The sequence below is a fragment of the Carettochelys insculpta genome, chromosome 7 (assembly GCF_033958435.1).
Source record: "Carettochelys insculpta isolate YL-2023 chromosome 7, ASM3395843v1, whole genome shotgun sequence".
Classification (NCBI taxonomy): Eukaryota; Metazoa; Chordata; order Testudines; family Carettochelyidae; genus Carettochelys; species Carettochelys insculpta.
The window spans coordinates 53,717,817-53,743,577 of NC_134143.1; the positions used below are offsets into that span (position 1 = coordinate 53,717,817).

At 42.3% G+C, this 25,761-nt stretch overlaps 1 protein-coding gene across 2 annotated transcripts in view; it reads left to right on the forward strand.

The window, feature by feature from the left end:
• Nucleotides 1-25,761, forward strand: part of FAM53B (family with sequence similarity 53 member B) — a 147,968-nt gene that overhangs the window by 34,109 nt on the left and 88,098 nt on the right. For both annotated transcript variants that reach the window (XM_075000493.1, XM_075000492.1), the window contains exons 2-3: nt 10,930-11,175; nt 16,355-16,406. In XM_075000493.1, the coding sequence (XP_074856594.1) occupies nt 11,083-11,175; nt 16,355-16,406 (145 nt within the window). In that variant the 5' untranslated portion in view covers nt 10,930-11,082. The remainder of the gene's footprint in view (nt 1-10,929; nt 11,176-16,354; nt 16,407-25,761) is intronic.

A 25,761-nucleotide genomic window follows, 5' to 3' on the forward strand; every position in this document is an offset into this window, starting at 1 on the left:
TCAGAGCAGCTGCCATTCCAGTTTATAGGATGAATTAGTAGCCAAAGTCTCTCTGAACCATTTGTATCCAGGTGAATCTGTGGATAGGATGCTCATTGTATGAAGTCCTTAGAAATTTACTGAGGATAAATTTTATACAAAAGAAAATAACTTATTATTATTATTGCCTTGCACACAAGATTATGTCAGACTCGCTCAGAGACCTTTTTGCAACTTGCAGAGTGTGCTGTACCTGTGGATGCCTCGTCCTCTGCTGTTAGGGGCTTACATAGCTCAGAGGTCCTTTGACTGGTCCTCCGCACCATGGAGAAATCTCTCCCCTACTCATGGCATAGTATGATACCATGTTCAGATCTTTGCATTGACATGAGTTGGGACAGGTAGCAAAGTCATGACAGGTCATTACAAGAAAATGTGTATAAAACTTCTCAGCCACGCACCACCATGCCTTCTATATATGCCACATACATTATATATATTTTTTTTAGAAATTTTGTAGAAAAGTTTTAAAATGTTTATGTGCTTTTTAAAAATCCGTCCACCAGAAAAGCCAGACTTCCCTCCGTACCAGAACCTCTTTGTCCAGTTTCTTCATCTATAAAGTGGGGAATGTAGTAGCTACCATACTTCATAGGCCACTTTGAATAGTATGGCTTAAAAGAGCTAGTTTTAATCAAGACATGGTCTGTGGAAAAAAGGCTAGGAAATAGTAGGTAGAGGAAATACATTTCTGAATCATGAAGGAGGTTCTGCTTTGTCTGATGTACACAAGAATTTATTTACAGAATAGTTTATTTGAATGTACAGTAACAAGAGAAATTTCTCATCAATTTACAGGGTCCAGAGCAAGAAGCAGTGAATACAAGGAAAATTTTTTTGCTTAGTGTTTCCAATTTCCATGAATTTAGTACTGTTGAAAGAGGTAGTACTAATCATAGAGCTAATCATGTCTATGATATATTTTTAGTTTGGTTATAAGACCAGTGATTTTCAAGAGTCTTACGTAGGTGGTTCTTGGAGAGGGACAAAATGTATATCAGAAAGTAAATGTGATTGCGAAGGTGGGAAGGAAAATAAGGGGAAGATCTGAACACATTACCAAACTGAGTTTGCCTGTGCATTAGGTCTGTTATGTAGCACTCGCCCACAGCATTCCTGTTGCAGAAGTGAGTCCTAAGAAACCAGGACATATAAATGGTGTGTGATAGAAGTGGTGTAGTGTACAGAACAAACACGAACAGTGAAGTAATCACTTCAGTTCCTGATTGCAGACATACACATAACATTTGTTTGGAGTTTGTTAAAAAGAAAGCCCTTAGCTACTGCCACTTAATTGCTATATACTCAGAGCTATAGTAAGGACAAAGACGGGTAAAGAAAAATGGTGCACCCTACTTCATGTTCATATGGTCGCCCTGGATCCCCGTGAAACTGCCTTTCTTCCATTAGCTCCCAAAATGAGATTTTCTTCTTTGTTTTTTTCTTAAGGGCACTATTCAGTAGTTTAGGACTGAAATTTAGATTTTATAGAAAACAAGGGTTTTATAAGATTGAGATAAGGCATAAAAATGTTCCTTAAGTCTCAGTATGTAAGGGAGGTTTAGGTTGGACATTAGGAGAAACTTCCTGTCAGAGTGGTTAAGCACTGGAATAGATTGCCTAGGGAGCTAGTGGAATCTCCATCACTGGAGATTTTAAAGAGCAGGTTAGATAAATGCCTGTCAAGGCTGGTCTAGATTGTACGTAGTTCTGCCATGAGTGTAGGGGACTGGACTAGATGACCTCTCAAGGTCCCTTCTAGTCCTGTAATTCTGTGTAATAGCTCACAAGAGCCTATCACATGGGTGCCTCAGGTGGGATTATAAAAACACACATTGTTGTATCAGTAGTTTTCTATGGGGATAGGTGTGACTCTTCTTTTCTAGCTTGCTGAAAGCTGGAAAAACTCTGGGGATTGTTACCAAGTGTTTTGAAATGTTGTTCTTATCTTTGAATTTTGCATTAATAAAGCCAACTCTGGGAAAAGGACTTGAACTAGTATATAATTTGGGGTTGTGTTTTTACTTTTCCTGGCTGGTATATCTGCACCACTAGTTTACACAGACCTGACATGAACTGAAGTATCGGTTTAATTATTTTGTAAAGTTCACTGGTAGTAGCAGTTCTGAGGTCTAAACTTTCTGTAGCATGGCGAAACCCAGACATAATAGCACTGTGCTGTTGCAGGAGAATTGTCCAAGCTGGGTGAAGCGTGGAAAGTAAATATGCAGCAAAAATGCAAACAATATTTTTAAATGTCTTTCCATTTGAGTAATCTACTCAACCTTGAAGGTCTACTGGAATGGAATCTCAGGGTGAAATTGCGTTGTGCTCTCTGTAGTGTGATACTATGTCATCAAAGTCATCTCTGAGCCAGAGATGGCTCATCAGGCTGATGTGGCATAAACTGTGTTAGTTTCTATAGAATGGTACAATGGGAGCAATGTAGTATCACTTCCAGCCACCTTTGACTTCCCTAACCTATGGATCAGGTAACTGGGTGAACTGGCAGCCTCTGGTTTGCATGAGATCAAGTGAAACTCAAATCCATAACCTCCAGGATTGCTGTCATGCACCGTAATCACATGGCTACCACACCTTGATGGTGGTAGGTCATGGCAAACTGATGTGATACTACTGCTATTAGCATTGAAATGTAGCATCAGAATCCTCTCTGACTATAGTAGCTCTCCGTGTCTTAAGTCTGTGCTACCTATTCTCTCTTCGTCCTGGCTGCTGAGAGGTAAGAGGAGTGTCCATCTCTGATATAAGTCTTTCCTTTTCCTGCTGCTTAGCTGCTTGGATCTTGTAACCCCCTTTGGTTCATTTGCTCAGCACTATCGTGCCACTTCATGTGTATCAACTGGTGGGGACTCTGCACTTACGATAGGTGCTCTTGTGGCTGACAGGGAGCAGGCAATGTAAGAAGGGCTCTGGCAGAACTGATTGCAGGGCCCAAAATGAATCTTAGAGGCTTGAGTGTTACCAGCTAATAGGGGGAGGCCACAGTGGGAGTGCTGTGGAAAAGTCAGCTATGCTGCAAGTGGATAGAACTTTGATGCCAGTGGAGTTGTGTCTGCATAGCCCCTTGTCTCTGATACCATTTAAATTTTGAATTTGGGTGTAATGGTGCTTTTCTCTTTGAATCTGAACCCACCCCAGAAGTTGTGGTGTGTGGCTGGCTCAAAGTGCAGGAGGCCTTTTCTTCAGATGTGTCCGATTCAGTCCCAGATGGTGGAAAACTGAGGCGATCAGCTACTCTAGTGAGATGTCCATCAATTTGGTGATGAAATCTCACCAGAACAGTTCACAGGAGGTTAGTGGCACTATCTAACTCTAGCTCAGACTCTGTCTTAAACTTAGTCTAAACCTAAGTTTGACCTAGGGATGACTATTACCTCCTCAACCAATTCAGTTGAGGACAGTGCATTTTTTTTCCCCAAAATATTTGTTTTTAGTGTTTCCTTAGAAGCACCTGCCCAATTGAAAACTGAAGCCTATACCAGCAAGAGACAGGAAAAGCATATGAAAATGTATACCCTGGCTTCCTTCATAAAGAGCAATAGTAATATAAAGAAGGTAGAAGACTGGAGGAATGTTCACTGCTTCTTGTATCATTGGTTTGCATCAATAGGGCATGACAGGGCATGGCTGTGCTCAGGTCACACCATGCATCAGGAGTGTTGTGAGGCAGGACAGGAAGCCAAAGATTACATTTCAGTGGAAAGTTTGACTTTTCTGTCGGCAGGGAGGGCTTTGAGTAATCTGTCATCAAGGGGTAGTTAAAACAAAGGACTCAGAGTTGAAAATGTACCTCCCATGAGTGGATGTATGGAGGGGGAGCAGCAGAGGAGAACTTCAGGTGAGCTTAACATCCAGTTTAAAAGACCCCATAGTTTCTCTTTTTGGCACCTACTACACTATTACTATACTCTTACCACACTGAAATCACTACTCATGACCAGACCAAGATGCCTTGGGGGCATGCAGAAGAGTGTGTATATCACAATAGCTACGTCTACATGTGAAGCCTACATCGAAGTAGGCTATTTCGATGAATAACGTCTACACGTCCTCCAGGGCTGGCAACATCGACGTTCAACATCGACGTTGCACAGCACCACATCGAAATAGGTGCTGCGAGGGAACGTCTACACGCCAAAGTAGCACACATCGAAATAAGGGTGCCAGGAACAGCTGCAGACAGGGTCACAGGGCGGACTCAACAGCAAGCCGCTCCCTTAAAGGGCCCCTGCCAGACACAGTTGCACTAAACAACACAAGATCCACAGAGCCGACAACTGGTTGCAGACCCTGTGCATGCAGCATGGATCCCCAGCTGCCGCAGCAGCAGCCAGAAGCCCTGGGCTAAGGGCTGCTGCACACGGTGACCATAGAGCCCCGCAGGGGCTGGAGAGAGCGTCTCTCAACCCCTCAGCTGATGGCCGCCATGGCGGACCCCGCTATTTCGATGTTGCGGGATGCGGATCATCTACACGTGCCCTACTTCGATGTTCAACTTCGAAGTAGGGCGCTATTCCCATCCCCTCATGGGGTTAGCGGCTTCGACGTCTCGCCGCCTAACATCGATGTTGACATCGAAATAGCGCCCAACACGTGTAGCCATGACTGGCGCTATTTCGAAGTTAGTGCCGCTACGTCGAAGTAGCGTGCACGTGTAGACACGGCTGATATGTCCAACTATGGATGAGTACATTTGCCTAAACTTGCAATTGGTGCTGCCTCCTGGGTAATGCAGTCCTGGGTGTGTATAGGAGTTTGTTGCAGAAGCATTACCTAGGGGAAAGGCAATTCGTAAAGAAATCACACCCTATTAATAAAGAACTTTGCTTAACTGTTTGAATGTTGCTGAATTCTCCAGGCACTGTACATCCTAACTTTGCACTGGCTTATAGTAAATAACGATATGTGTATTTGTATAACACTTTCTATCTGATGATCTCAGAGCAAATTAGAAGCACAGTGACTTCAACCACATGACACCTCTGGAAAGAGTGAAAATACAGTTATCACACTTTTATAGTTAGGGGAAACAGACATACAGAGAGATCAAGTGACTACCCTGTTGGTGACCCAGGAAGTTTGTGGCAGAATAAATGCAAAATGCAATTATCACCATTCCAAGCCCTGTGCTTTAACCATTCTCTTGTCTCTGTGCCTATAGAATAGTAATGGTGCACGAGGGATTAGGAATGAAAGAATACAATCTTTCCTGTGAGCTGGGTCATCTCTTCCCTAGAAGTTTCCCATGGATTGTCTCCGTAAATGGAAGAAATATATAGAGCTACATAATGGGTAGGGTCTTTGGACCCCAACACAGTCGATCCTGGTGGTCTGAGAGCCAGGGAAGCTCCATTCTAGCAGAAAGAGAAGACATCAGCAGGTAGGGCTTGCCACTTTGCAAAGTTCTACTAGAGCTGTGGTACTTACTGAGCTCTGTATGGCTGAGCAGTAGCAGCCACAGATTGTGGTTAGAGCAGATCAGATTTTGAGAGAGAGCTCAGCAGTTTTGGTGGTTGTAAGTCAGCATTGATGTTAATGTCATGAGGTTAAGTACCATTGGAGAGCTGGTACTAACCATCTATTCCTGTTTCCCACTCTGTCCCCTTAAGGGGAAGGGTGACCAGAAGGGGCACAAAGCTTACTGCAGAAGAAAGGGGGCAGATAGCTGTCTAAGTCTTCCTGAGTTAGGTGCTGGTGCTGTCTGATCCACTGATGGGAAGGCTTGGAGTCCAGTAAACTCCCCACCAGGCTGCAGCCCGTGCTGCTCCCACTTCAGATTCTCCTATGCCATGGGCACTCTTTTCACCAGCCACTGAATAGGCAAGCAGAGGAGGAACTCTGATGCAGCTCTGTACCTCTCCCCCCACCCCCAGACCCAAAAGAAGACCCAGAAGAGTACTGTCCTTCTTGTGATAGTGGAGGGTGGAGAGGTGTGGTTCTCACATGCTCCCTTTAACTTTAATGTCTGCTGAATAACTCCCTTGCTGGTTTGGTGCTAATGTACTGCATTCAGCATTCCTAATGCCAAGGCTCAGGTCTCTGTAAAGTCACTAACTCAGCCACTTTAAGGTGATGGTCTGATGGCACAGCTGTCTCTCGCGCTTACCCCTGGTAACTTACTGGTCTTTTCTGAAGGGAAAAAGCCTCTGAGGTCACTGACTCAACAGCCATAGTTTGCTGGTCTGATGTCAATGTTCAGGCCTTTGTGGTATCACATTGACTCCTCCAGCTTGCCAGGCTTATGTCAAGGTGGAGGAATCTCTGAGGGAATAACGTTAGCTTATTGGTTAATGTCAGGGAGGCCATCAGTAGTCTGCTGTGTAGTGCAGATGCTAAGGCACAGGCTTCTGTAAGCTCGCTACCCAAGAGCTTTCTGACTGATGTCAAAATTAAGGCATCATTGAGCTCAGGCTAAGCGTGTTGGGATGGCTTCAAGAGATGAGCTTCTGGAAGCTCTCTTTCTCACACCTCTAGCTTGCTGGTCTGAAGTCATGGTGTGCATCTTTGTCAAATTGCTGTTTCAGCATCTTTCACTTGAGAGGCCTGTTTTGAATTAAAGACCTCTGTGTGATTATTGGATCTGCATTTGTGGCACAGGCCATTCTGATGCCACTGGATGAGTACTTCCAGCTTGACAGGCCTTTGTGAGGTTACTGGCTCTCTGAAGGTACAGTAAATAGACCTCACCGAGATTATTTTTAGATTGTTGGCCTGATGTCAAGAAACAGGTCTTTGTGAGGTTGTTAGATCAAGGACCTCAAGTTTGTTGGGCATTTATGAAGGCCTAGCATTGTGAGTTCTCTGGCTCAGCATCTCTGGATTATGGAGACGATACAAAACAAGCTATTGTGATTTGAACACACTCCATTTGCTGGGTTGATGTAGAAGCACTGGTCTCTGTAAGGGTACTGGTTTGGCACAGAAGGCACCCAGCAGCAAAGTCTGCATTGGGTATTATTAGCGTCTTACCTAATGGATCTTATGGGACAGCTGGGTCTCTGTTTTGTGCCCAACCACAGTGCATCAAGGGGGCTTGACCCAAGACACTGGTGGGGATTTCCATGGGGTATCACCAAGAAGTAGAGATTAATCAGCAGAGCCACAGCTGTCCAGGTTAAGGTGTCTTAAGTTTCCTCTTCGTTTCCACAAGCAAAGGAGATGCAGGGATATTAGAGATAGTTATGCTAATTTTAAATCTGATTCACACTCCCTTCTGCAGGCTGAAAATGGCTGCAAGTGTGGCATTACAGAAACACTATGCACTCCAGAAATGTTGTAAAAGAAAGACTAAAAAGACAAGAATATCTTTGAGATTGGCATTTTGTATTTGTTTTGTATTTTGCACAAAGGTTAAGTGACTATTGGAAAGTAGCTTTCCTTAAGAAAGTGGCCTCTCTCATAGGGCCACAGTAGAAAAGCTAGGGAAGATTTGCTTTTTTCTCCCTGGTTATTAAAGACAGTGATTACATAAAACATCAGTGAGAATTTGACATTTGCAAGCAGTGGGAATTTCTTCTGTGTTCTGACGCCCAAATTTTCCTTCTTAGCACTGTTGCGAAGCAGGCCGTTTTCTGGGTGTTTTCCAGACTTCTAGCAGTGCTGTATGGATTTGGTTGGCAAAGCACTTTGGGATCCTGCCTATAAAATACTTGACAATGGCTAAGCAGAGTGGAGGTCATTAGTGCTGCTTATAAACCAAATACAACTGGTTCAATGCCACTTCTTCCTTCTTCCCACGCATCTTTTTGTTTATCTTCATCTGTTGGTCCCTAGTCATAAATTTTGATGGTTAGCTCTTTAAGGCAGGGACAGTCCACACAGAGCCTAGCACAACAGGGTGCCCACCCTTAAAGGGACCTCCATGTGCTAACAGAATATAAATTCATACACAATGAATAATACTAAACTGCTGTAATATAGTGATGTAAATCCCAGAGCTGTTGTGGTTAATGTGCCTGTGGCTTACCTGCTACCAGAAAGGTTTGGAAGTGCACAGCTGTGGTTCACAGACCCTATATTGCATATAGTTGAGGCAGGTTCTTCAGTAGCTCAAACACTAGGAGACTGTAGGCATGTAGGAGTACTTGAGTTCTACCGCAGCTGTTGACGTGTGGTTCTGAACAGTTTGTTCTGCAGAGTACCAATTATGCAGACTAGAGCTTTGCTGCCTTATTATTGCATTGCCAGGTAACTCAGGCGATGGGGATGTGAGTAGCAGCGTTCATCAAAGTGCTGCACTGTAACTCCCCTGTGCAGACCTTGTGGGCATGAACTAAAAGGTTCCTGCTCATATTAACCCAGTCCTCTTGAAATGAGACTATGATGTGGTTGATTTCTGGGCCTCTACCCACTCTGCCTTTTGCCATTGCACTCTACTGGTACAAATCCAGACTGCTCCTGGCCAAATATGTGGTTTGATCTGGGCTAATTATGTGTAATTTTGATGGTCTGAAATTCTTTGCTTTCAGCTTTGGCAGTTTGCATCTGGTCATTGGGTTAGTAACAGATTTATGGGGAAGTTACCAATAAATTGTACATCCAGTTGCAAATCTAACGTGAGCATCTTAAGTCTCTACCATTGGCCCTTTTGCATGGTAAATCATAAGAAAACATATTGATTCTTCTTCCCTACCCCTGATTTTGCACTCTGGGTGAACCTTGTTCTCACAAAATAATAGTAGGCAATTTTTATTTATTTATTTATTTGTTTACTATCCAGCTGGCCTTTAATTGAACAATCTCAATAACATCCACCACAGACTCTAAACAAGAAAATGTGATTTACAATCTGCAAAGCCACTCCATATCAGTTCATAATTAGTTTTAATACTGAACAGCATATTCTCAAATATTAGTCTTTCAGTTAGCAATTTATTTTAATTGGGTATTAGGAGATAAAAGTGTGTTTCAAACCATTTATAGGAATTATTTTCTCGGTTGCTTTTACCATAATACCACAAAATGGTGAAGGAGGATGAGGAAAATTATTTAGGAAGAACAATAATTTTTGTAATCAGATCTGAATTGCAGTGGGTCTGGTTTTGAACAGCAGTAAATTTGCCCCAGAGGGTGACAGAATCTGAGAAATGACTGGGCTACTATTGTTGAATGTTTGGCAGTCTGCTCAATGATGTGGCCTTAACTTGATTTCTTTCTCTTTAGCACACACTGGGGCCTGAACTCTGAAGCCCTTGCACCGTTTTTAGTCAGGTGAAACTCCCAAGTAAAGACTAAACTAAAAAGTAAACTAACAACTGAGCGAAAACAGAGTGGCAAATGGTGGTTCGTGGGACTTGTGATGGAGAGCTCCCTGTCCCTCCATGTGGAAGAGGGAGTCAGCCAACTTGATCAGTCCATTCTGTTCTGCACAAGAATTTTGCATGGGAGCCAGGAATCTGTGAGTGTGTGGGAACCAGAGATCAGTAGAAGAAAGTCAGTATAAAAGTGGGTCTCCATAATGGGAAACCCCTAGCTTGGTCATTTCTAGCAGATTCCCCAGCATGCCCAGAGCTGATTTGGAGGCACGGTGTCTCTGTGAGATTTGCCATAGGATCTTGGTGGATCCCTGTTTCAGAACCTTAATTTATTCTTTGTAGGAGACAGCACCTAGGGACCCCTTTATAATAGAGGAATTCCAGAAGGGGAACTGCATTGTGTTTTCTGACCCCGTACATGTATTAGTGCTTAGGGAAATTGTCTGGCCAGAAATAAGAATTTCAGAATTTTGCCTATTGATTTACTGGGTATTTTGCTGGCAGAAGAAGTGATCAGAAAGTGAGTGAAGATTTCAGGATTTTGCCCTGATAGAATTAAGTGAGCGTTAGAAGTATTGCTAAATTATTGAGGGCCTTAACTAAGAATATTTCATCTCCCCCTCAATACATACTAATAATTCATAGGCTTGAGTTGCTTATGCCTAGTGCTCAAGTAGCTACATCACCCTGGAACTACTGACTGATAATACTTTGCGTTTCTATGGTGCCTTCCATCTGAGGAGCTCTTGTTAATCTTTAGACCAGACAGCAGCAACCCCTGTCATGGGTGCCAAGAATGGCACGTGAGCTAATTTTCACTGAAACACGAGGCGGGAGCTCAGCCCTGCCCCTCGTCCCTCATGCAGCCGGGAGCTTGCTCAAAGCCATGCTGCCTGTGGATTAACAAAAGACCAGCTAATGCTACCAACCACAACCTAAACGGTAGAACTCTGCATCTTAATGTATTTATTAATGAAGCTGTTGTAAGTAGAACTATTAGTGACTTTAAAAAGTATCACTGGCACATAGGTCAAAGGGTCAGATTTCAGCACTCCACCTCGGAAAGGTTGCTGACTCCTGCTTTAGAACAAATGTGCAAGTACAGGAAGGTAGAATACACCAGCCTTTGTATAGAAGAGCACTATATTTAATTTTGGTAGCATGTTAAAATGACTGTGTTTCCTGGATAATTATGTGTCTTTTACCTATTAGTGCATGTGATCAGTGGTGGAATTGCAAAGTTTGTAGTTCAGCATAGGTGCTAGAACCAAAAGGTTTTTAAGATCTGTTGACATATTTACACATTTTAATATTTATATTATACCATGTCATTTTATTGGCATCCTGTGCTCCATACAGCTCATGACATTTCCTATAGTCTTACGTTATTAAATACAAAGCAAATATCCCCCTGAAGTATCCAGTAGTCAAGGCAAGATTACTGCATTAATGCTACATAACTCACAGGCCGGCGCTTAGCTCATTGTTTCACTGATTATAGCATCTAAAATTGGTCACATCTTTTCCCATTCTTCCCTCACAGCCTTGCACTTAACTTACTGATTTGTGAACATGCTTTAAAAATGTACGTGTCTTTCCTTTGTGCATGCAGGGAGTTAACAAGAGTTGGAAAGTATTGTCGACCCATCCTGGGAGTGAAGCGGATGGGAGTTGGTTCTGCGGAACTTTTCACTTGGGAAAATGTATTAAAAAAGAAGCTTCGCTGGGCCATGGCTGATAGTGACCTTTGCCTGTACTGTAATGGATGCCAATGCATGATTTCATTACCATGGTGATGATCTTCACCAAAACCCTGGAAAACAAAGGTGATGACTCCATGACATGCAGGACTGAACTGGTAAGATTTGCACAAACTTAATTACAAATGATCTTCCCACTGATAGCTGCACTGTAGCTGTAAAATGTGTATTTCAGATCTAGGGTCAGATGCTCAGTTGATGTAAACTAGTGTAGCTCCAGTGGTTGCAGCTGAAATTGCATCCATTTACACCAACTGAGCATGTGGACCTTAGTAAATAACAGGAATGCTGTGGTTTTAGTATATGTGAATCTCAGCAAAGCATTCAATCTAGTGCCATAGAGTAAACACATTAAAAAACTGGATAAATACCAACTAGATGAATAGCTTGGATTAGAAGTTGCCTGACTAACAGTGAACAGATGGTCACCAGTAATAGTAAGATGAGCAAGTGGGGAGCAGTGTTAAGTGGGGGGATGGCAAGTGTCAGTAGTGAGTCACATATCAGTTTCGTAAAGAATCTCGAGAAAAATGCAAATACAAATGCCTTGAAATGAGCCGACACAACAGAAAAATCAGAGAGGCAACAAACACACAGAGAGACCAGAGTACATTGCCAAGTGAATTGGGGAGTGTAGAACAGTGGGCTGAGTGTACCTAAGGAGAAGAAATAAATGGCACAGATGCAAATTAGGGGCAACTGCCTGGAAAGCAATGAGTGCAAAAATGACCTGGGGGTGATAATAGAGAGCCATCTGAATAGGCTCTCAAAGTGCCAAACAGTCAATGCTAGTCTCAGACACGTATATATAGCGGTATTCATGGAGAATTATTCACAGTCTAGAAAGAAATGAGAACAAGGTGCTGTTGCCTGGAAAATGCTTTGAGACTCTCAGAAAAGATGCACAAATACAAATACTCCTCTCTCCCTGCCTTCCTAGAAGAAGCAACGGGCTCCACCCCCCTAACTGGCAGATGCCCCAGTGATCAATGCAGATTGTGGAGGATCTGCAGAAAGAAATGGGTAGCTGCTTATTGCACAGCTGATGTCCCCATGGAATCACAAAATCATAGTATCTTAGGGCTGGAAGAGACCTCCGGAGGTCATCGAGTCCAGCCCCCTGACCAAAGCAGGATCAACCCTATCTAAATGATCCCAGCTAGGACTTTGTCAAGCTGGAACTTAAAAACCTCTAGGGATGGAGATTCCACCACCTCTCTAGATAACTCAGTCCGTTGGTTCACTACCCTCCTAGGCTGCGTCTACACGTGCACGCTACTTCGAAGTAGCGGCAGTAACTTCGAAATAGCGCCCGTCACGTCTACACGTGTTGGGCGCTATTTCGAAGTTGAAATCGACGTTAGGCGGCGAGACGTCGAAGTCGCTAACCCCATGAGCGGATGGGAATAGCGCCCTACTTCAACGTTCAACATCGAAGTAGGGACGTGTAGACGATCCGCGTCCCGCAACATCGAAATAGCGGGGTCCTCCATGGCGGCCATCAGCTGGGGGGTTGAGAGATACTCTCTCTCCAGCCCTTGCGGGGCTCTGTGGTCACCGTGGGCAGCAGCCCTTAGCCCAGGGCTTCTGGCTGCTGCTGCTGCAGCTGGGGGTCCGTGCTGCATATACAGGGTCTGCAACTAGTTGTTGGCTCTGTGTATCTTTCACTGTTTAATGAAAGTGTGTCTGGGAGGGGCCCTTTAAGTGAGCGGCTTGCTGTTGAGTCCGCCCCGTGACCCTGTCTGCAGCTGTGCCTGGCTCCCTTATTTCGATGTGTGCTACTTTGCCGTGTAGACGTTCCCTCGTTGTGCCTATTTCGATGTTGGGCTGAGCAACGTCGAAGTTGAACATCGACGTTGCCAGCCCTGGAGGACGTGTAGACGTTATTCATCGAAATAGCCTATTTCGATGTCGCAACATCGAAATAAGCTATTTCGAAGTTGGGTGCACGTGTAGACGTAGCCCTAGTGAAATAGTTTTTCCTGGTAGCCAGCTTAGACCTTCCCCACTGTAACTTGAGACTATTGCTCCTTGTTCTGTCATCCATCACTACTAGAACAATCTCTCTCCAGCCTCTTTAGAGCCCCACTTCAGGAAGTTGAAGGCTGCAATCAAATCAACCCTCACTCTTCTCTTCTGCAAACTAAAGATGCCCAAATCTCTCAGCCTCTCCTTGTAAGTCATGTGCTCCAGCCTCCTAATAATTTTCATTGCCCTCTGCTGGACCCTCTCCAATGCATCCACATCCTTTCTATACTGGGGGGCACAGAACTGGATGCAACACAAGGAGGAGCTTCTGCAGAGTTTGAGGAAGCATGACCAAGGGACAAAAATTCACCTTTCTATGAGCATAGGGTCTTCTCTGTGAGCAGTGTAGGAGGTATGCATAGCAGCTGCTCAAATGCGCCCCAAAAGAACAGGTGAATATGTTCTAGGAGGGAGCAGAGTCCTTGCCAGAACATAAATTTTTTTGGTCTTTAGCCAACAAAAGATAAAATATGAAAAAACATGATGCAATTTAAGTGGTCTGAAATATTCCCCCAGGCAGGCCTTCTGCAAACCATTGGCTGAAGTTCATTTGAAAGTCATTGGGTTAAGCGAGTGGGCAAAGGTAATTGAGAAAGTGTCATGAACAAGCTGCTAATGAGATTTGGTGGCTGTGGAGTGGGAGACTCGCTGGTTTAGGATGAAAACAAAAAGCAGTCAAGTAGCACTTTAAAGACTAGCAAAATAACATATTAGGTGAGCTTTCGTGGGACAGACCCACATAGCCAGACCAGAACAGACTCAATATTTAAGGCACAGAGATTAAAATAGAACAGAACAGATTGAACAGAAATATTGAGTCTGTTCTGGTCTGGCTATGGTCTGAACAAGTGGGTCTGTCCCACGAAAGCTCACCTAATAAACTATTTTGTCAGTCTTTAAAGTGCTACTTGACTGCTTTTTGTTTTGATAGTATATAGACTAGCACGGCTCCCTCTGTGTTACTGGTTTAGGAGGAGTATAAATTTTTCTGTGCACTGTGGGGCCACATGTAACCAGACCACTATAAAGCTGCAAAAGCCGCCCTTCTACTTCTTTTGCTGATTGCAGAATTTTTTCCTTTCTGAGATGCTGCAGACTATTAGAATGTAGTTGCCTCCTACAGGGCCCTTGAGACTTAACTGTTAGCACTTCTGGTGCTATGTAAATACAATAGTAGTAGTAGGTCTGAATACACATTTCCAATTGCCTGGGATGTTGCACGAACGGAAATGTTCAGACAGGGCCTGATCCAAAGCCTATTGAAACTACTGGGAGCCTTTGCGTTAACTTCAGTGAGCTTTGGATGAGGCCCAAAGAATGTAAACCAGAGAATGAAAGCTGAATAAGACCTAAAACCAAATCAGCAGGATGTTCCATATATAAAAAACAAAACACAGAAAAAACCCTCCAATACCCACCACCCTTTCCACCACCCCTATATTAGTTCACTGTTTTACTTCCCAGTTTTGATGTAAAAGTCAAATCTTATGAAATGGCAATCACATTATAGGAACATGTGTCATTTCAAAGAGTTTCTTTCTTCCTCATTTTTAGGCCTTAACTTTTATCTCTGAATAGTACTTGCTTTCCTTTGATACTTGTTTCTAGGCTGTTTCTGAGATGCATGCTGTGAAAAACACCATTTTTCTAGTGTTTGTGCTGTTTTCAAGTTTGCTCCGGTTTGACCTTTCTTTTGATAAATCTTATCTTCTTTGTTCTCTGGTTACTTTAGACCTCTTTGTAAATAAATTAGGTCCCAATGGATAGAAATGTTTCTGTTTTTACCTGTAAAGTGACAGCAGGCTTCAAAAAGGTGGCCAAACTCTCACTTGCAACTTAAGTCATTTCACATTTGCGTAATTGGCATTTTCTGTCTCTTTAACATCTTATATTAGATTTGAAGGTGTACAGTATGTGCATTTAACAAGATTGTTTTAATTAATTACTTTTATAAAGGGCTGACAGCAGTAAGCATGGAATTGTTATATAAGGGCCCACTATGACCTGAGCGTTCATATCTAGTTGCCTAAACCCAGATAAAATGCAAATATGGCAAAAAAGGATCATCCTGGAATATTTATTTTCATTTTCATGAATAAATAAAAACACCGTTCCATAAATAACGTTGGATGCATGTTCAGGGAGGAGAAATGTCGGAAGTAGAATGGGAACATTCTTTGGGACAACAGAAGTATGGTGACCATGATAACATATTCTGCACCTGTAGTGAACATACTGACTTTTTTGTGTTTAAAGCTTCAGCTTGGACATGACAATTTTTAGGTGAAGGCTTAAAATGACTATGCCTTCAAGGGGAAAAACTAGTGGAAAGTGAGTTTAAATAGTCACTATGACAAAGTTAAATATAATATATAAAAAAATGTAACTGGAGATACACATCTCCTAGAACTGGAAGGGACCTTGGGAGATCATCAGGTCCACTCCCCTGCCCTCTTGGCAGGGCTAAGTGCCATCCTTGACATCTATTTGCCCCAATCCCTAAATAGCCTCCTCAAGGATTGAGCTCACAACCCTGGCTTTAGCAGGCCAATGCTCAAACCACTGAGCTGTTTCCCCCACCCTGAAAAAAATTGCTGGTATTATTTTCTGCCTGTATAACATTGATGCTTCCATTTTCAGTGTGAATGAGAGGAACAATCTAAGTACTGTGAGATGCATTTGAAGAAGAGCTGTCAGTGTGGGAGTCTACCTTTATAAACACAATTCCTATAAAAATCGCCTTTAGAGTATCTAAATGGGGAAATTTTGTGAGCCTTTAGGGGGTTTAAGGTCTTTTGCTTGTCCCAACACAAAGTTATTGCTGAACTACCTCTCTTTGTTTAGCATCCACAGCAGTTTAGGTTCATCAGGGCAGCAATGAACAGTTCCTGACTTCAGTGGAATACTCACTACCCAGGAGTAAGGGCTAGTGTGACTGAACCACAATGCTGCCGTTTTGCAGTTCTTAGCGAAGTTGGATTAATTGAAGGAAATATGTGGGGAGGACAATCTGTTGTTTAATGCACAAGTCTGAGTCTTAGGGAATTTTGGTTCTGTCCTCAGCACAGCCACCGAATTCTTTGGGCAAGTCTCTGTGGACTGCCACTCTTGCTCCTCGTATTAAGTTGTCCTACAGAGTGCTGACTCAGCAAGAGGAAGGGTAGCAGAATTGAGCCCTAACATTCCAAATAACTTCAGGTGAGCTGGTCAAGTCTGCAAGAAGTGAATTGCTTTTCTGGTTGTTTTCAGCACACTCCAAAGATGAGTCAAGGACCTACTCTCTTCTCTTGTGGAATTATGGGTAAGTAACAGAACTTTTATTTACTACATCTCTACTCCAGTCATTTAATTTGTGACCTTTCATAATGGTGTGGTGTAAAGGGAAAGCATTTGGAGGGGGGTGAAGAGGGGAGGCAGTTTTAGGAAGAATATATTCTAGAATTTTTCCCCTACAAGTCACAATTTCTGTTGCTCTCGTTCTCTAAATACAATATCTGGACTCAGACAGGCCTAAGTGCACTGTACTTTGCAAGCCACCTAGCTATATTTTTATCTGCTGTATGCCACACCTCATGGCAGTCAGGTGAAGAGGTGTAATCTTAGCATCATCCGAAGCTATAGACTCCACTTTGTCATCCATCCTTTCTAATTATTGCCACATTCGTTTAATTGGGACAGTTGTCAGTGATTCTGTGAAAAGCCTTTCACTGACTCTAAAAAAAATGGCGTGATTGTAGTTAGCTGGATGACCACTTATCATGGGTATGGCCAAATTTCCCATGGTCCCACAAAGTTTGTTTCCAGCCACCAGTCCTGGCTCTCGGTGTCCTGTGCTGTTATTTAACTGTAATTTAGCCCTAAATGTCTTCTAAGAGCCCAGCAAGCACTGAAAGTGTTGGTAATGTTGCTAGAGAGTATTGACCTCTCACAGTCTGGCAAATTCTCTCGTCGGATATTGGACAGGTCCTGAGAGTGCCATGTTAGAGATGTTCAACCTGTAGTAAGGACAATTGCTTACTTTGTCCTTTTCTCCCAAGAGCATGGAGCATATTGTACAACTTCTAATGTACTTTCTACCAGAGCACATCAATTCTTATGGAACACTTCCATTGACTGCCATGGTAGTTTGGTGCATGGATTGAGGATCCTTGAAGTACCGAGAAGACTGAAAGATGTGGTGGTGTATTGTGCTCACAGTATTTTGTAATGTGGAGAGGGACTTGCTAGGCCTTAGTCCAAGACTTCCCAACCCAATTAAAATTTTAGGTGGCAACTGAGTCAAACTACTTGATATGAGAGCCAGTGCTTTATGAACAAAGAAGATGCCCCCTCCATTAAGAGAGACAATGCTCATCAGTTTTAATGGAAGCTGAGTACATGAATTAAGGGGAGACATTTCCCAAGCCTCTAGACAACTAGAGTCAGCTGAAGGAAAAGAAAAAAAGATGAAGTGTTTTGATTTTTCAGATGAAAGTCACAAGCTTCAAAGTCAAGAAGTGATAGAAATAGTCAGTTCCTTTTATTCTGCCTGTCAAGAATAGAGAGGAAACAAAGAGTACTCAATCAGTTGGGTTAGCCTTGTGATAAGGCATTTACAGAACTGTCAACAAATATGAAGGGACTAAGCCTAATTGAAAAACAGCTTGTTAATAGCTTTCTACAAAGCCTTTACAATCTGAGCTACACTGTGCTGGTCTTCCTTGTGTGCCAAATTATCCTGTTTCCAAGGGAACCTAATCTTACCTCCTTGACCACAGCTTACCATGTAATTGTCTTTGTCATGCCCAGTCAAGAAGAGTGAGTTTCATTGGCAAGCGAGGGCATTATTTTTCTTTATTTTTAATTTTAGGCATCTTTCCCAATGCATTTCTTGATGTCGTCAAAGTTGTGCCAAGATCGCAAACCAATTCAATGTTGAAACTTGTTGGGTGTTTTAAGTCTGTTCAGTGATTCTAGGGACACTGAGTTTGAAATTGGTTGATTATTTCAGACCAGCTAGCCAGGTTCCTGCTTGTGAAAAGCAGAGAGAGAAATAAATGTGTTGAAGTTTGGACTGGCAGTAGGGTCAGCAGAAGGCTAAGAATTACAGTCCCGTGGAAGACCTCCATAGATTGGTGAGAACTTGGCTGGATTTTTTGTCTTTTCAGTCAGGGTGTCTTACAAATGAACCTTTTGGGTTCCATGAGAGTCAGTGAATAGAGCGGGAGATATTGCTGGCCAGTCTATGGAGCAGCACTGGCGTGACATTTTGAGAAGGAAATCCATGCCAACTACTTCAAGTCAGAGGGCATAAGGTTGACTACAGGGAACTGACAAATGTCCAGGAAGAAGAGGTGTTGAATGGTGGAGAAGGGCAGGGTCTTTCTCTTTTATTTGTTTACACCTTTGGCTGCAATTTCTTTAGAACTCAAGATCAACAAGCCAGTTTTCAAAAGAAATCCCCAGAATACTATAAGCCAGTGTTCCCAACCTGGGGTCCATGGATCTCCAGGGTATTATTGGTCAAAAAAAAAAAAAGATAAATAAACATGATAATAGAAGGTAAGTTTTTTAAATAAATTGCAAAGTTACAATCAATTATTTTTAATTAAATATCTTCCAATAGTGTTATTAATTGCTGTCTGAAAATCTGTGTTGTAGTTTCCTTTTTCATTTAATGAAGCATACATAGTAGCTAGAATTGGCTGTGATGGGGGTCCACACATGATTTGGGGGAGTGAGTGTGGGTCTGCACTAGTGAAAAGTTTGGGAACCACTGCTCTAAGTGATTCAGTAAGTGGGTTTCTGGTCTGGAGCAATAATGAACCAATACCCCATTTAAGTGACAATGTGACAGAAGAGTTAGTATCTTAAAGAAAAGGCAGGAAGCAAAACTCCTTGTACCCTGCTGTAGCAGAGATCCCACTGGCTAAGTAAAAGTGTGGTAAAACAGCAAGGCTACGTCTATACTAGAGAGTTGTTGACAAAACCTGCGATGCATACACATTCCCAAGGAGTTCTGTCAGTGGTAAATTGACAGAACACAGCACTTCTGTCAACAGTGTTCTGCTGCACCCCATGAGGCAGAATGCCTCTGTCAGCAGATTCTGTTGACAGAAAGCTGGTTTGGATGTTCCAGGGGGCCCTGTATCGACAGACAGGGCTTCCAGGACACCAGCAGCCCTGCTTGATGTCTTCTAGTTGGCCATTCTGTCCAGAGAGTGGCCGGGCAGTCTGATCTGCTTGGCAGTCTGGCTGTGATCTGTCAGCAGAAGTTTTGTTGAAGGATATTGTCTGACAGACACGTCTGTTGGAAGATCACTCTAGCGTAGACACAGCCTTCCAGTCAAGAGGGGAGCTGCTGCTTTGTACACCAGGGGAATGTTCCAGTTCCATTTTACTGATAGCTTGGAGGACAGTCTGATTTCAGTAACTGAGTCTGACAGTGACAGAGGTGAGGATCATTGAAATAGCATCTGCATCAGAGAGTCACCGCTGCCTGCTGAACAAGAAAAAAAAGCATGTTGTGTCACTGTTTACCTCAGATAATCCAGAAGCCAGTGTGGTTTTATTATGACTTTTAAGATTATTACCAAGCTGTAAAGCTTGGACATGAGCTCCCATCAGAAGGTAGTGGCAGATTCCTGCTCATCTGTCCAGAAGTTTGTTCCTCTCTTCCAGCATCACGTCTGCCTTATCCACCCTGATTCAGTCAAAGTCCAATTACCCTCATCCACATCTCATCGTAATCAGGTGGCCGTCAAGGCTGACAAGCCCTGGCAGAACATGTAAGCCACAGAATTCAGGGGTGCTTGAAATGAGATGCGGAGTGGAGTGTCATGTTCCTACTGACTGCACCACAAGCCAAGTCATCTCACTGTCTCCCTCAGCATCTGTACATACACACTAAACATGCTGGATGACCATTCAGAATGCTGTAGGAGGCTGCATGTGAGAGTTCTTGAAGATGGAGTGTAAAATACTTCTACTATTCTGGAAAGGAAAGAAGGAAGCACAACCAAACTTCATGCATAGTGGCGTTAAAGGCTGCTGATAAATCTAATAAAACCATCATGGTTACACCTACGTCAGCTGCCAGACAGGGATTCCCATTCCCATATGATATACCAGTGTCTTAATTGAAACATAAATGGACTAAGATTTCCTAGCACCATGTTATCAGAAATATTTCCCATCAGAAGGAGATTAGAGACCAGGCTACAACTGGAACAGTTTATGGCCATTAGAAACACCCTAGTACTTTTCATACAAGCAAGGGTAGTGTTAGCCCTAGTGAAATTCTAATTTGGGTAGGTACATTTGGCATTGTTTAAATTGACCAACAGTTTCAACAGGATATGGTATTCTGCTTCACTTCCTTGACCTAACTGTTGGCTAGTGTTGCTGAGCACTGACTGTGAAACAGCTGCCATGTTATGCCTCAGAAGATTGGCTGCAGTTCGTGTGTGTGTGTGTGTGTGTGTTAGTTTGTAAAACCCTTCAAGATTATGCAGACTGAAAAGGGCTATACAACTGAAAGATCTTGTCATTCATTTGTGAAACCTCATCCTTTTGTAGACTTTTACAACAAATTAATCAATGTGAAAATGTGCACAAAAGTGTTGCAATTATCATAGCAATATATCTTACAGATATTTTGTGAAGGAGGAAAAGGTACTGAAAGCTGCCCTAAGGATGTGGGGAGAATGAACTAAAGCTTGTAAATCTGCTGTACAGTTTAGATATTTGTGGACATTAAGCTTTATAAAGAACCATTAAAGATTCTATAAATCAGAAAATCTAACATCAGAACCATTTTCAAAATGGCCTGAAAGTCCTCTTGTTTTTTATTTTGAGATAAACATGAAATGCTCTTCCAGTGTAATAACAACAATGCTAAAATGATTGGTTCTGATCTTTATATAGCTTAGCTTCGCTGGAAAGAGGGACAGCATTGAAAAAGCTACACCTATAAATTCAGCCCTGAGCAAGAACAATTTCTTATGCCTGGCTTGAGCGATCCTTGAAACATGTGGGAATATAAGACATTTCCTATTATGAGACAGAATGTTTCCATTTCCCTCCCACACAGCCGACATTACATTCCTGCAGCCAAAAGGCATGAAAATATTATGGTAGCTGTATAAGAGAGAGAAATCATTTTATTAGAAAGTTTGGTTATCACTTGTTGATGCAGATTTTCTGGATCTGAAGGGATTGATATGGGAAAATTGTTAAAAAAAGGTTTAGTAATACAGGAGCAGCATCAATAAATTCTTCCCAAACAGATATTGAAGGAACAACCAGTATCTGAACATCCACTATCAGATACCATTGTAATGGATTGATGAATAGGAAACTAGATGGATACTGGTGACATTTCAGGCTATGTACTGGAGACTTAGCCAATTGCAGTCAGCCTTTTATATTTCTATTATGCTATTAACCAAGGTCCCTATTGTGGCTTCATTCTGCTAGGCACTTTACATGCACAACAAAGACATCTTATGAAGAGCTAAAGCTCTAAAGACACAGGACAAACAAACAGACAAAAATAATAACCAAGCAACATTTCTACGACCATAGAACTTTTTGCTCAGCAGAAAATCAGGCTCATAGGTTTTAAAGAATGTTTATACATGATGGCTGCACTTTGTAGATACTGAAAGGAGGAGGATTTTGTGTGAGTGAACAAAATGACAATGGTAAGTACAGAAGTTGCACACCCAAGTAAAAATAACGTACACTTAAAAAAAAAAAAAACCAAAGCAAAACATAAAAAAAACAGCCTGTCTTGTTCCTGGACAATTTACTCAGAATTAATTTCAGTTTAGTACTCTATTAGGAATGAGATAACAATAAAATATGGCAGTAAAGAAAATTCTTAAGTTTGACTGGAGCAAAGTTTCTTTAAATTCTGTGGGCATGATTCTATTCAAAATGAAAGGAAGCAGCATGCCCAGTAGTGCTTGCACCACTGGGGCTAGTATTAGTAATGTGGCTGCATCAAAATGGTTCTGAGTCCTACCAGGAAGAAAACCATGAAGTCCGAAGAAAACCTGATAGTGAAATTAAAAAAAAAAAAAAATTTGAGCCTATAGCTTCAGACATCATCATCATATTAACTTTACACCAGAGGGCGAGGGAAAGTCTTTGTGGCCAGGGCTACTAGCATCATGCCCTTTTAAACTGCTAATTTGGAAACATTACCTTTTTATCTGAACAAGACTGTTTTGCAGTTTTATTTCCCACAAGAAGGCATCGTTTTCCCTTCTAATTCGCGTATGCCGCACCTCCTATTTCTGAACTGCAATTTCCTTTGAAAACAGCTTGTCTGTGGAAGGTTCCATCTAAATGACTAATTGCTGTGTACTTGTGACAGGAAATATTGCTCTGAAAGCAGCTCCAACTCTGCATGCATTGCTTAGGCTTTGCTCTTCAAGCCTGCCCTAACCATGAGAGCCTTGTTCAGATTTCCTCCGACGTGTGTTTTGTGTGTGTGCGCACAGTTTATCTACTGGCATGTGAAAAACTAGAAAAAAGCACAGCTAGGTGGAAAAATAAGAAGATACCTAACTCCACCAGGGCTAGAAGAACTGGATAGGAAGAGAGTAAAGAACATTTTTCTGGTACTTTCCCCATCTCCTCCCAAATAAAGAGTTGGCATAAATGGTGTGCAGACCACAGGCTTTGATATGTCTTGTTTGTTCTGAAGAGAGAGATTTTGGGGCTATCATTTTCATTTCCCGCTGAAGCATAGCTGCATGCATCACATTTTAGTGTTGTTTGTGAAACAGGAAAGCAGGAGTGCTGGTGTGGTTCTATGCCATTGCCATCAACTAATTACAACCATTAAATTTGTTCCACATTCAGAAGTTATCTCTTGCACATAAACAGGGGACAATAGAAAATACAGATTTGCCTTTTCCCTTGTGCACAGAATGAAGAAAAGACTAAAATTTAAGTAAAAGACTGTGTGAGAAAGTAACTTAAATACAAGCTTATCACAAACAAGACATGCACAAAAATGTGTTTGTAAATATGTTAAATGAGGATCCAAACATGAGTCATGTGCCAAAAAGAATTTTTTAAAAAATTGATTGAAACCCATAATTATGAGTTGATGTAATAAATTCATGATTAATGTAAATTATTTCACAGGAAAAGAACATAGAGGAAATATGAGCAGAAGGATCATCCATTATGTATAATAAGGAACTGTAAAAATATTGTAGCAGCACATTTGTGTTGCTACAGCTAAAGTTGTGTCAGCATTTTAATTGTACAACCTTATTTTCTGTGGTTAAGAAGTTGATAGCTAAAATGTAGTCTGTGTCGTCTGAGGAACACGGTTTTAGTTACAGTAATTTAAAAAGCATGTGGCCATTTACAAGCTATTGAGTTGGAAAAATGGCAGGGTTTCCTGTGCTTGATGTGTGTGTGTAATTCAGAATCAGGTCAGCTGTTTGGTGGGACCTTAGCTAGTCTAATATGGACTACACCCTTTTCAAATTAGCTGCTGTGATAATGCAATTTCATATTTTATTTTAGTTTTTAAATAATCTCCCTCCCACTCCCTGTCCCTTCTGGGGAGTTGAATGACGTTCTGAATAAAGAAATGCCCTCAGATGAGGAGATGAACTGCTGGGTCCATTTGCTGGCTTAGGGGGTTACTGTGTGGACCAAATCCAGATCACTCTTCCCTTTCTCTTCCCTCCCCCCCCCACCTGATGGGAGTTAGTGATGCTCCAGCCCTTGTGGGGCCTTCAAGGATAGTGGGAAAAGGGGCCTAGGCCACTGTCAGCGTGTGCAGGACCCAGGAAAGGAGCCCTGCCTGGTTGTCACCACCACCCTCTTGCTGCAGGCATTCCCAGGACTGTGTCTGCTGCTTTAGAAGTGGTGTGAGCCTGGCTTCAGAATATGCTGGTTTTGTTATTCTTTTGGCAAGCTGTCAAAATTTTCATGAGGCCTGCAAGAGAGAGATGGGAAGTGGCAATTTTTAAACAGATCTTATCTCCATAAAAACGGAATAGAATTTTGTGGACTATTTCAAAAAATGGCATTTCTGTAGGTCGAGGATATTCTCTCTGCCAAATAACAAAAGCCAGATGCCAACATTGCAGGTGTGAGTACTTCTAAACGAAAAGGTCAAGAGACTCCTGAATGAGAAAGTGAAGCTATCTAAATATAGGCGTCACAGTCAACTCTGCATGTAATATTGGGCCATGGCATGCTACTCCATTGAAAACTTGAAAGAAGGAGACAAGGAGTATGTTGGATTCACCAAGGAAGACATTTCCCCAGGATTGTTTAGTCAGTGGATTCAGCTCCTGTAACTTGGGCATCTCTGGAGATTTACTGCAGATGTGCAACAGAACCACACTAACAAATTCTCTTGATCTCCTGCCCAGGAAGGGGACGCTGATGAAAAGTTAATACATCCTCATGCTGCATGAAATTGCCATAGATTCCATAATTGTGATACAGAACTCTGTAGAATGTTGCAGTTTTAAAGTTTCAGAGGGGTAGCTGAATTAGTCTGTATCTTCAAAAACAATGAGGAGTCCTGTGGCACCTTATGGACTTAGAGATATTGTGGAGCATAAGCTTTCATGGGCAAAGACCCACTTCATCAGATGCTCTAAAATAGGTTAGTCTATAAGGTGCCACAGAACTTCTTGTTGTTTTTGCAGTTTTAAAGGGATCTAAACCTGGTCTCTCGTTTTGTAAAATTATTGTGGGCAGAGTTTTGCAAATTTCCCTAAATCCAGGCACTGATAATGGCAATGAAGAATAACTGGCAGCACCACTGGCAAGGTGGAAGGGTGCCCCAGCTCTCTGGCCTCAGAAAGCATGGGGCCAAGGTTGGAAGGGGCGGGGCTTGTGGCTTGCAGCCCCGCACCTCCCCAGTCTCTCTCTGAGTTGCCCGCAGAGCGGCGCACAGTGCTCCACAGCATTTCAAAGCGGCCCAGGGGCAATTGCCCCCTTTCACACCCCAGTTCTTCTACCAATATTTGCATCTGCATCTGATTGAACCTACAGCTATATTTCTGAGCATAAGGGGAAGTCAGGTGTAAACATCAGGCCTGACTCATTGTAATGTATTTGCAGTTTCAAAACATGTTAGCGCACACCTTTAAATATCAACCTGCTCAGGGTTGATCTTCTGGGGTTTCATTTTGCACATGTGCAAAATGACACTCCCAGGGGTCAACATTGACCCCTGTACTCCTTGCAAGAGGTGAGGCATAAGGAAAGCCGACCTTCTGCCGCATGTGCAGATAAATCAATTTTAGCCACACAATTGGCGTAGCTAAAATTGCGTATCAGCAGTCAATTTCTATGGCTAGTGTAGACATAGCCCAAGTCACCGTATCTGCAAAAGATTTAAAATGGAAGGAAAGTGTTCTTGAATCTGCAGTGCATGTGCTGAAAATGAATTACAGAAAATATCTTGCATCCTTCAACAGTGGATAGTGTTACAGAATAGTGAAACAGTTGTAATTGTGAACTAATCAACTAAGGCTCCTGGAGTATAAAGGCAAATGTATCATTGGCCCATCCTTATGCCATCACTGAAATTATCCTGATATATTAATTGACTAAGGGTGAAATAAATATTATGTGAAGGACCAGCACAAGGCCTATTTGCCAATTAAACCCTATCCCACCTTCAG